General features: G+C 38.1%; 1 protein-coding gene across 3 annotated transcripts in view; it reads right to left on the reverse strand.

Moving 5' to 3' along the window:
• Window positions 1-532: 532 nt before the first annotated feature.
• The window catches only part of CPED1 (cadherin like and PC-esterase domain containing 1), a 145,610-nt gene continuing 133,468 nt past the window's right edge, over window positions 533-12,674 (reverse strand). For 2 of the 3 annotated variants that reach the window (XM_069850682.1, XM_069850692.1), the window contains 5 exons: window positions 9,942-10,162; window positions 9,578-9,679; window positions 9,236-9,323; window positions 7,248-7,394; window positions 533-1,401 (listed from right to left, as the gene is read on the reverse strand). In XM_069850682.1, coding sequence (XP_069706783.1) covers window positions 1,174-1,401; window positions 7,248-7,394; window positions 9,236-9,323; window positions 9,578-9,679; window positions 9,942-10,162 — 786 coding nt within the window. In that variant the 3' untranslated portion in view covers window positions 533-1,173. Of the gene's footprint in view, window positions 1,402-7,247; window positions 7,395-9,235; window positions 9,324-9,577; window positions 9,680-9,941; window positions 10,163-12,674 lie in introns of those variants that run through there. The other variant, XR_011336836.1, reaches the window with a different exon arrangement.

Raw genomic sequence — 12,674 nt, forward strand, 5'->3', positions numbered from 1 at the left:
CAACTCTTGAATGAGTATGCTGCCAATTCTGTGGCACAGGATCAGCAGAGAGTTCCCCCCTGCAGTGGTAAAGCCTCTCCCTGGGGTTTCATTCAGAGTACGTCTGCAAACATGAGGCGTGTAGCTAGTCTACAGCATGAAACTGAAGATACAGAAAATCTTGTCCCTGCATGAGGTGCAGGCAGAACATTCTGCTCTTGTCATATCACACGCTCCTCATGACAGATTAAAAAACATTCCAAGGTTATTATGTGTGCTTGCAAAGGGGATTTTTCTTCTGTTTGTGGTATTGGCTCCACACATTGGCAAGTATTTTATAAAAAATGTCATAAAAGAAATGGTACTTCTATGCAGGGAAAATACTTGCTTGGCTTACAGGCCAGGACAGGCACTGAAGCACATAGCTAAACAGTCTTCCTGCATATGGTCATTCTCCTAAACAGGGAACTTAAATAAGGTTATGTTAACATATTCACTGTATTCACTGTGTAACTGTGTAACAATGTATGTTACATCAAGACAGTTAAAATCAGTCTTAAGTCTAAAGAATCTATCTCTATATTAGCTTTAGAACAGGCAAAAAATTGATGTCTGTTCCATATAAGAAACAAGGAAGGGGTGTGTTTTCACGAGTACAAAACTCGATGTCATCAGTAAAATGCTAATAGACATTTACAAATTGTACAAATCAAATGTCTAAATGGAAAAGGTTTGACGTTGAAGGGGAATCCATTCACATAAACTAGAACTCTTTAAAATGGAATGTAGCTGGTTTCTAAATACATTCAAATGTTACAGTGTCTCTATAAAAAGAAAAAATAGCTAGTGCTGAAGAGGTAAAGCAGCCCTTTAGAATAATTCAAGTGTATATATCTCTCTCTTTACTATCATTAATACACAGTTGCTTGAGCTGCAGCTGTTCTGACTTTTGGCAACAGTTCAAGTAACTTCCCCACTTCTCTCCTTCATATCCCTTCAGCTTCCATTTTGACACCACAGAGTTGCCAAGGCATATCTTGATTTCATAAAATTTTCAGAGAAATACCACACGTCCCAAACTCTAGTGGTGTGTGTGTAGCCAATCAAGGAAGTTTGCCATAAATTCATCATGGTCCATTGATTGTCACTCAGGCAGTGGCACATTTCTAGTCCCAGAATTATATCCAAGAGAGGCTATGTGCTTACAAGTTCCCTCTTACTTGCACAGAGCCTGCTGAGAAGGATTTCAGAATAAACTTGATTTATTGGACCTCGGACATGATATGGGGATTGAGAATTTGTTGCATAGTCCTGCAGTTGTGATGCCTTGCTTTGACTGCCAAAGTATTTCCCCAGCGTATAGTGCCTTGATAATGTCATTGTTATGTGTGGACTTTCTTCAGAGGGATTGGATTTCACCACCTGCAAAAGAAGCGACATATGTGAGTACTTTCCGCCCGCACCTAGAAGGATGAATGGTTGGGTGTACAGAAATGCTGAGACAGTTCTCCACCAAAGCAGGTCCTGATACTCTTACCTTGAGCTGCAAGTTGCTCACAAACAGTATTTTAGTGGATCAACTCTTCCTAGGTTACCTACTAATTAAAGTGTAAAATTTTATTAATTTAAGCCTTGAAATCTAAATGTATAGGCACATTATAAACAGTTGATTCTGTAATGCCTTTGTATATTAGACTCCATTTTTTCTATTAGGGACTATTTATCTGAACAACAAAATAAATACTTAACAGCTTGTCTGTATACTTACCATGGGAAAAAATAAACTCAAGACAGCCCTGACTTAAAGGAAGGTTTAAATCCTGCTCTGATCCTGAGCACTTGAGGAACATATACTTTGTCTCAGCTGTGAGCCCTGTGAAAATGCCTCAGTCTCAGATCTCAGTGCAAACCTGACCCAGCTCTGCACTGAGATGAAAACATTTGTGTGTCATGTTTCTCCAAGAAGGGAGTTACTGTGCAATTTAACATCCCTCTCCCTGGGGCAATGATGCTGATGTAACCACAATCTGTTTCAGTAATATAGTGCAGAAGACTGCTCCTCCTTGTTCCCCTAAATATGTATAAAGCTTTGGGATTATCATGTTCAATATGTATGGAATAAACAAATGCCCATGGGACTAACAAGAGTGAAAGTGAAAGGCATGGTTGTCAGGAGCCTAATGACTGGGAGATGGGGTTCGTTCTGAGATGCTGAAGGTCTCATCTCAATGAATACACAGTCAGCGATGAATAATGAAGCAACTTCAAGAGAGACAAAATCTCAGAACCTTACACAGGTGCAGGACAGAGGATCCCAACCAAGGCATCAGCAAATCCAGAGAAAGCAGGAAAGGGGCCAAGCGGTTAACTTATTTTTAAAATTGTAAATGCAAATATTTGTGACTTGATAGCCCTGGTATCCATCAATTTTCCTGCTATATCAATCACAGCAGACACTTGAAAAAAAAGCAGAATTCATTTATTAATGTGTATATTTATGTGGAAGCATATTACCTTTTAAAAAACGTATATTTATCATCACTGAACAATCAGAAGCAATGTTCACATGTAGTGAAGCCTATAATAAACGAAACAATTCATACAAAATTATATGTGAGTGAAAGAATAACATGTAAAGGCTTGAAAGACTGTGCAGAGAGGTTATGAGGGAGCTGGTTGAATGGAAAAAAAAGACCAGGAATTATCCATGTAGAAAATTAATATACCCTCTGATCAATTTGATACAGCTAAACCAAGGGCTGTTATTTGTTTTCATGGAATTACTGCAGGTTCATTTTTCTAAATTACTGCCTTAGATCTTACAACTATTTCAAAATGATGCCACCTTGAACCAATCACCCAAATTGCATTCTTGTTAGGCATAATCTCCCAGGAATGCAACCTAATGTTCATCCAGCAGCCAGCCACTTATTAAGATACCAACATCCCAAGGTTGCTAGTTTCTATGTTGTGACTATGATTTCATTGTGATTAAATGAGGAAATAATTACAAATAAAAAAATAGGTTTCACAAACGTCTTTGTAACTTCAGGCCAATCTACTTCTCCATAAGCATTTGTGAAGAATGAGGTAACTAAAACAATGAGGTTTGCATGCACGCATAGAACTAGAAGCAAGTTTGGGCAGAGCGTGCCAGAGTTATGCAAGATATTTTGTCCCAGATCGATATAGTCCCTTTATGAGTCTAGATCCAGATCTCGGCAATTTGAGTGAAGACTAGAGGGTCTAGAGAGCTGCAGATTTCTATACTATCAGGGTGACCTGAGGCCCACTGACATGGGTTGATGGGAACTCAAATAATTGATCAAGAATTGGGGACATGGCTTTCTGCTTGGCCAGTTTGAGAGAACTAAATATGAACTGCTGGATGCATTTCAGTTCTTGTTTTCTGCACAGAAAGGCCATCCCTCCATTCCTGCGTGGTCCTGCTTTAGCTCTGATGGCATTTACAGAGCAATGTCATCTTCTGGGAATTTAGGAGGTTACCTTTTAAAAGAAAGAAATTGAAAGTACAAAGCAGCAGGTTTAATCCATCTCATCTGGTTTCATAAAACACAAAAAGCTCTGGGGTTTTGCACAGTGTACTTGGCTCTGTCCTGGGAGGAAGAATGCTATTTTCCTAGTGCAAACTGCTTCAGCACCTGATGAATAATCCACTTGCTAGGTTGCAGAAATAAACTGATGACAAAACTGTTAAAACTAACAAGGTATCAAAAGCATTCAAGGACTTTCTTTTTGCTTTCCTTAAGGCTCAAGCCTGATTTTGGTGGTTGATGGATTCTCCTGGGCACATCTACACCTCTTTCAGGCACAACGGCCTCTCAAGCCTCATTAACAAGAGCTCTCCAAGCCAAATTCTCCGCTGATCCTCCCCAGAAGCACATACTCTCTCTTGAGATTCCTCCAGCAGAGAAGCAAGGCCAAATCTGCACACAAGCTCATACAAAATAACAGAGGAGTGCATGAAAAATGCTTATGACCTATCACTCCCTCCTGTTTTCCACCCATTTCCATACAAAACATCTGAAATATTTCACTTTGAAGCCCTCCTTTTCACTCAAAAGCTTTGTGGAAACAGCGATCATCAGCAATGACCCATGAAGGCATGAACATCTGGGTTCTAGACAGAAAAGTTTCAATATAGCCTTCTGGGTGAAGTGGAGGGAGGCATTTACTCCAAAGGACTATTTATCCATTGCATAAATGCCTACCCTGTGACTTATTCCTTCTTTCCCAGTTCCATTTGGACGAAGCTGTGTTTGTGATTTTCTCATGTACTGAGCAGAGCAGATTAAGGGATTGATTAACTAACCACACCTGCTGTGTTTGGTCCCGAAATGGGACAGAGGCCACAGTAATGGACTGAAAACATGTGAACTGCTAAGGAGCCTGAGGTGTAAACCAGCTGTGAGGTTGACACACAGTATGTGAGGTCAGACAGGTTTGATAACGCTCTGAAACCTGTGCTCAGTCCCAGTAAGTTTCATACTGGAACAGAGTCCCAAACAGTGGCAGCTGTTTGTCTTACTCTCTTTTGGGAATGCATTTGTTGTCCAGTAGACTGTCTCTTAGATGGTACCAGTCTGTGATATTTAACTTAGTTTTTAATTTCATTAATTCTGCTTTATGTAAAGATGACTGCTGTGGCTGAGACAGTTAAATACAAACCACTGCTTATAAGAAAATATTTAGGCTTGCTGTGCTACAAAACACGTTGCCCACAAATCTCCTTAGGTATACTGAAGCCTATGCTTGAATTTTACTATCACCACACCTGAATCTCAGTTTATTTGGTTTAAACTGCTCCTAGGTTTAATTAGCCACAGTATATTTTGTTTTCTGATGTATATTGTCTGGTGAAGGAAATCTCATTTTCAGATCTTTGCTTTTTTGGGGGGATCTTTCAGCAAAATATATCATGGTTGTCCTGCCATTTCTTCACAGCAAAAATTAATGCTTTCACTTCATTCATAGTGTCACAGCCCATCTTTGTACTGTGAAGCTCTCTAGAGCTTCTATACTAACCCTGCAGACATCCAGGTCCTGTGAACAGGCTTGGCCAAGACTTAGGCTTACAGAAAAGCAGGTATGACTTGGTAAAATAAGCAAAGGGGATTTATCCTTTTCTTGAGAGATTCAGAAAACATTTGGTGGTCTTTCTTATTCAAAGTAATTTGTTTTGACAGTAAACAAATTCCTACCTTCATGCTGGAAAAAATGCTAGAGTTTCAACTATGTGGGTGATATTTATGTCTTAATGTTTATGTACTTTTGACAACTCATAAAAAAAGCTCTAGAATTTTTTTCCATAAGAATTAACTTGTGGAGTTCTGTCTTCTTATGACACACTAAATTGCTTGTGTCATTATCCTAGTCAGTAACAAACCCTCTGAGATAGTTCCTTCTTACTGGCTGAGATCCCCCACTGACTGTAAAACACCACAAATTCATTAAGAATTGGCTTCAAAGAGCCATCTTTTATTGCGTTCTTTTTTTTTTTCCTCCTCTCAAGTTTTAACTTTTCAGTAACAATCTCTTCACATTCTGTATTTCATTCTATGAAAGTACTTGCCCCTGTCATCTCTCTTTTGATCATGCAGAGGAAATGTAATCTTCCGGAAAGATATGACAGTTCAAGTTTTATGGTCCTAAACAGATTTTAATGGAATAAATTGTAGTAGTTTCCTAGTCTTTTGTTCAGCAGACAACCTGCATTCACTTCATAAGAATGAAGATCCTTATGTCATCACAGGAGTTTTCTTACTGCACTAAATGTGACTTTATCTATAGAGGTACCAGAAGGCTTTTGGGTCCTTATATCCAGAAAAAATATCAGGCATGAAGTTACTGATGATGTCTGAGTGCATGACTTCACATTTTCACTGAAGAAATACTGTTTACTGGGGATCAAGAAGTAATCCCTTGAAAAGATATGAGACTCATTTATTCCTCAAAGCTTCTTCAGGTTTACACAGAGAACAGTGTATATTTATGGGTCTTGTTTAGGGCAAGGAATGGTATGTTTGGATTCTCAGCACACTGACCACTCACAGAAGGAACCCAGCAACTGGCCTTTTATACTAACCAGTTGGTGTCGTGGGTACGAGGAAGGACTTGGTTTGAAGCTACAGGAATAGTCTAGTGGCCTTGGTGACACTTCTTTAACTATCATATGCAAAATTACTGTCATCAGCCTTATGGCAGAGGGTACTTGGTTACTTGACTGCTCAAAAATTATACTCTTGTTTCCATTCAGTCGCTTGGACTAAACTAGGGGTGCACTTCTTCATTTGCTGTACATAAAGTACAAGAAATCCAAAACTAAACCAGATCCTTCCTTTGCTGATGGGAAAGAGCACTCACTATAAAAAGACCTACCACATACTCAAAATATACCTTAAAGGAAACAAGAAAAAATTTAAATGTCTTGTTTTTCAAACTATTTTCACTTGTTTGTCAGCCTCTGGGCTGCTTTTGTGCCTAGGTATAACAATGTGTTTACTTGTTAATATTTTATTTAATCCATGGACTCCTGCAATTTGTATTGTGAAGATTCCTTGCCAGAACTTTGAATGAACAGAAGAATATGTCTTTAATTGCCTTACTCCTATATTTTACCATGTCCCTGTTTCGCCAGTCTAGAAGTTATAAAATAGAAGACAGAATTTCTACAGATTTCCGTCAAAAAAAAAAGCAGAACTATAGGTGTAAGTAAACATGAGTGAATTATACTTCAGTTTGTAGAGTTAACCACTATAACTATCCCAGATAACTCTTCCTCCGACATATGAAAAGAGATATACAACAGTAAGATTGGTCTTTCATTTTTCAACTCCATTTTACATGTACCTCTGGTTTGATGAGAGTTTGCTGACTTAGTTAGGAAGGCTTCAGGCAAAAAACTGTGAGACTGAGGTATGGGAAGAAAATAAACTGAGTCCATGTAGCAGCAGTGGGAATACATAATGCACACCAAAAATACAAGAACTTGGAAACGATACAGCATTCTTTTCTACAGGTTACCTTTGCAGACGAGAATGCTTGTTTTTATTTCAAAGAATCACCACTGTAGCAGTTAAGCCTGTCCTCAGGTGGTGGTGTACTCTTGAGCAGCAAGAGACAAGCGTATGTTATAAACAGCTATCTCTGTGGGTTTTATGCAGGCCTAACTTTGAGTCATGGATGCAAACCTCACTACGCATCTTTTTGTTTCTAAGCACCTGAATAATATAGGTGTAAACCATTACCTCATGGAAATGGCAGCCGCACTTCCCTTGCAGGAATTCTTTGTAGCGTCCCATGGTGATGACAAAGGTGTCAACCACTTCGTAGCCAAGACTTTTTGCTGTATCCAGAATAACCAAGTTCTCATTCCACAAGTTTTGCACTTCTACCTGCATTCCAGATAAAATATTACAATGTCTAGTCAGAAGGACTGCTTAAGGGTTATTGTACTCTGCTGTGGAAATGAATAGCAAAACTGCATTTTGAATAAACCAATTATGTTATACTCCAGACATGGATTGCTATAAACTTGCTCTTGAAAATAGCTATTACGCCAAGACTGTTCTAGATTTTTGCAGAAATTATAATTACTTTTCAGTACTTGTGCAGCCTCCTTCATAGGAAGATTTCAATGTTCTTCAAAATATAATTACTGGGTTACTGTTTTTAATATGTATTTATCTAATATCAGGTGTAATTCAGAAAAAAATTTCTGTCATAAAGTTATCTGTAACAAATGGTGAAGTCATTCCTGTAAAGAAAAAGTCAGCTTCAAATCAAGTCACTGAAATTCTTACTTAAAAAGGAGCATAAGGGTACAGGCATCCTAGGAGCAGTTACACTGAAGAACAGATTATTTCTCAAGATACTGCAGGAAGGCCAGGAATAGAAAAATGGCTAGCCATAAATTTGGCAAGGCAGTGGATTTGACACTGAAGACAGAAGGGCTTTGAGAGTGAGTAGCTAGGGTAATCCAGAAGTCCAGAGCACCCAAACCACATGGGTAATTTGGCATATGATTCCAATATTGAAAGAAAAAAGAATGTTGATTATTTCTGGAGTTTTGTAAATTTACTAGATGATAAACAGGAAGAGGCAGACCCGGAAAGCCTTTAATATTCTTTCTATCCTTGCCTCTCCTACCTTCAGTTAAAGTTCTGTTTCTTCCTCTTAGGACTTAAGTTTGCTGAAAGCTATAGCAGGAGCTATGACAAAGCTTCTTCATGTTGATGCTAACAATTTCCTTACTAATTTCCTTACCTAATTTGGTCATCTGGATACATTAAGGAAATTGTTAGAATCAATAAGAAGACAAGGCAGATGATAGTACTATCTTAGACAGAAAGACATAGCAAAAAGAAAGGCAAGAGCAGCAGTAAGTCACACACTGAAGACAGCAGTGTGCTATGGTCGCAAAAAGATGTAGGAGCCAGTCCCCAGTGTGATAGGAATGCTGTATGTAAACTATAAAAGCTAACAATTTTCTGTTTTCAATACCTGTGAATAGCTGGAGCATTACATGCAGTGCTGGTAGGTAGCATTTACTCCATTCTGCCCTCCGGCACTTCCCAGCCCTGTCTCATCCACCCATTTTATATATGTTTAATAGAGAACTACTGTCCAAATGGTAAATAAAAATATCGAATTGAACAAGGTACACAGCACATTGAAATGAGCCCATCTGTTGCTCTGAGAGTCCTGGATATGATTTAAACTGACTGTAACATCTTATTAACATACAAATAACAGGCTAGATTCTGTGGTACATTCCAGCTGCTCTGTAATGTTCTGGCTTTATAGATTGGTTACGATAGATTTATGGAGAGCCATGCAATGCAGCCAGACCAGCAAATCTGATCCAGCATTAACCATGGAGGAAGCCTGGGGAGGCCCTGCGCTCAACACAGTATGAGGAGCAATCTGCCTATCCTCAGCTCAATTTCTCAGTTTTGGGAGCAGGCTTAATATTGGAGCTTCTTCTGGTTTCTGGGATGGCTGAGTGAGCACAGCATCTCAAATAGTGCTCTGATTGCAAAGGAATCTGTGAAATAAGACAAATTTGTTTGAATTCATATTAGCAAGCTGCATGAGCAAATATAAACATTGTTTTTCTTTGATGCACTTAAAGCTTGCTCAGCAGAGGTTGTAACATGTTTTGACCAGACAGAAAAATTATTGCTGAAATGACAAGTCTTTCAGGAAAATGCTCTCTAAATATACTATAGCTTACCTGGGACAGAGAATGTATTCCATCCACTGGGAGGTGAAAGCCCATCCCTATAGATTTGATAATTACCAGAATATTTGATAGGTTTTCCCTGTTGGCAAATAATAATAATAATAATAATAATAATAATAATAATAATAATAATAATAATAATAATAATAATAATAATAATGACACACTTTTTACTTAACAGACACATCAAAAGATACTGCATTTTTATTTTTTCAAAGTCACTTAAGCGCACACCCATGAGAAAATGAATGAAACGTAGTTAACAATTTTTGTTAAGTTGTTCATTGTAATTTATCATATCAAGACTTAAAATAACACCAAGTACACAACTACCTGTTCAACACCTTTTGGATAATTTGCAGGTGATTGGAATTAAGCCACTGAACGCCGCCTACAATTAATACGGTCTGGTCTGTGTTCTCCAGGGGACGTGATCTGAAACCCAGAAAGGAATAACAGCACATGTTGCCTTAAAACAGATGGCAAACATTTTAACTGCATTGCATTGCACTTTAGTGAACTGTATCTGGCATCCTGATCAGAGGACTGAAGTAATTTTCTGCTGTTTTTCAACCACACTATATGATGTGCACACATTATGTTTAATTGTTTACTGACTTTGATTGTAGAATTTGTTAAACAGTTTTGTGAATAGAATGAGAATACAAACAAGCCAGCTATAGTGTTTCCACAGTACCTCTGCAGCAGCTGTTCTAGTGCTTTCTCAAAAGTTGGTCTCTGGCTGGCATTCATCCAAAACTGGGGGTAGTAGGAGTAACTGATAAAGGTTTTCCCCTCATTGATGTTATGATAACATTTAACATCATGAGTCTTCTGCCATTCCTGAAGAGTCTTGTTCACTCGTTCTATTAGATAGTACATCATTCCTCTGTTAGTTGAGTCACCTATAAAAAGAATCTTTGGATGCAAAAAAAAAAAAAAAAGACTTAGTTGTATGCTCCTAAACCCAAAAGCTAAGAAAAGACTACAGCTAGTCTGGAGGTTTTTAAATTCTTTTAATAATGTTCAAGAAATCTCTGTGTGAGCTGCTGGTTCTCCAGGTCTGACATATCCATACTACAATTCTCCTGTAGCAAAATCTGTGTGATCTGATTAACAAAAAGCTATATTATGTGTTTCAAAGGCAAAAAAGTATAGCCCATAAATGGGTATAGCTACATAGTTAGTCCTGCATTTTTCATCCTTTTTGGTAATTTCTTTTGCTAAAGCTTATATTTACTTCCAGTCACTAGTACAGAGTTTCTCATGATTTTTTGCATCTTCCTGCTTTCCGTCCTCTGTTTTTTAATGTGATTTGTTCCTACACAGCACATCTTGGTTAATGTCTGTCTTTGCAAATGTGGTTCATTACAATTTACACCAAAGTAACACACACACACATGCACAAACACAGACGCACATCTCGATGAATGGATCTGCTGCCTTATTTCTTGAGAGATGGTCTTTCTCCCATTTCAGAGGGGAAATAAAAGGAAAGTTATTATGGCAGCAAGTAATTTAGAGTCCTAGCATGTGTTATGGGACCACCAGTAAGTACTGTGGCCTGAAGGGAGCTAGAAGTGCCATCAGGGTGGCAGAAGTACTTAAATAATCATCAGTCTTGGCTGGGCTACTCTGAACTTGCAAATGAATGAAGAAGTCCAAGTTAGATTTGCTCGTACTCATTCTGTAGAGTCACCTGACAAATCAAACATCTTTAACGTGTGACCTTTTAAATGTAATTGCCCTATTTTTAATGGATACAACTATCATTTCCTCCTGCTGAAGAGAATGTGTAAGCAATGACAAGAATCCAAAGGAGAAGGGAACCCAGGCTCATTGTGGTTTGCAGTGAAACTGTGTGTCATCAATTACCACAGTCACCTCAGTCAGAAATCCACATGAAGGAGCATAAATGTAAAACTAGAAGTCAGAAACCCTGTAAAGCCATAACACAGTAATAGCCCTGTTCTCTGCACAGCAGTATGCAATTTCTCCCACCTACTCTGGTACTCAGGGTAGCTGGCACCTTTTAAGTTGGGATTTTGTTGCTGGGGGTTTTGAATTTGATTTGGGGTTTGATGCTTTGCCACTTCCACCTTGAACATTTGGTTATGCAAATAAAATTCAGACTGCACAAGATTACATGCTTAAGAATACATTTCCAAAGCTTCTCTTAGAGATTTTATGTGGTGAAAACATCTTAGACATCTTCACACCTAATATATCTCTATTTATATCACACCTAATATATATATTTATCCCTTCAGTCAATTTTAGGAAGTGATTCCAGTTCCCTCTATGAACCTATTGTGAGTAAAAGTAAGCCACAACAGTGTACCAATGATGGTTCCCATAGAACAGATGCAGCTCTGATGAATATAGACTGATCTGGTGGCAAGTATAAGAATGGGTATGACAACGTCTTGAAATTCCCATGGTTCAGTCATTGTGGGCTGCAGAGAAGCCCTGTACCGATTATGTATGGTAACAAACACAGTATAACAAGTGCGGAGCATATAGAGGCTCTTTTACCTCCTGAACTGGACCTGTCAAAGCTGCTTCATAGAGTAAATTCTTAACCAGTTGCTATTCATGCTTGGACAGCATAAACACTTCACTCACATGCAAGGGGATTTCCATTTCTTATCACATTGTGTCAGAAGAAACCCTTTAAACCAAGCATGACATGACTCAAAGAAGTCAAGGATCCTTGGATCCTCCAATCCTCAGAAGAACTGGTTGGATATTCTCTCTTTCCCTCCCTGACAGATACAAACATGCACACAATTATTTACAATTAGGAAGACAGTCCATGCTTACATTATGTCCTAATTCTAAAGTAGGTTAACTTGAGGTTTTAAACAATTCATTTAACTTACAACATCTCTTAATCTCTCCAGTCTGTCTATATTCGTGTCTTTTTAATCTCCATTTCATAAGTACATCATTGTAGTATCTAGATGCATATCTATTTAAAAAGCAGTTCTCAGATATTAGCAGGCAAGGATATCATTAAATGGCAATGTGGGTGAGAACATTTCTATAAAAACATAGAACATCATTAGCAGAATAACTATCAAGCTTTACCAGGTTACACACATAGATCAGTTGGTAGAACATGCTAGATTGTTTTACTTCTGCTTCTAATAACATGTGATAATATTTTGTTATCACAGCCTATCAGGATTTCTAATTGTAAAAGAGCATATTCAGGTACAAAAATACACTGATATGGTAGGTGTATAATTTTTATCTCACTCATCATTCTACTATGACTAAGACTCTGATAGATACTTTGTCCTTCTATCTGTATTTGTTCTAATCTTATCTGTCACTGAATTTAAATTGCAGAACAACAAAGTTCATGAAAAAAAAGGAAAGAAGAATCATGACCAAGGCCAATGAACATGATGCACAGATGTTGTAT

This window comes from Phaenicophaeus curvirostris, chromosome 1 (assembly GCF_032191515.1).
Source record: "Phaenicophaeus curvirostris isolate KB17595 chromosome 1, BPBGC_Pcur_1.0, whole genome shotgun sequence".
In the NCBI taxonomy this organism is placed as follows: Eukaryota; Metazoa; Chordata; class Aves; order Cuculiformes; family Cuculidae; genus Phaenicophaeus; species Phaenicophaeus curvirostris.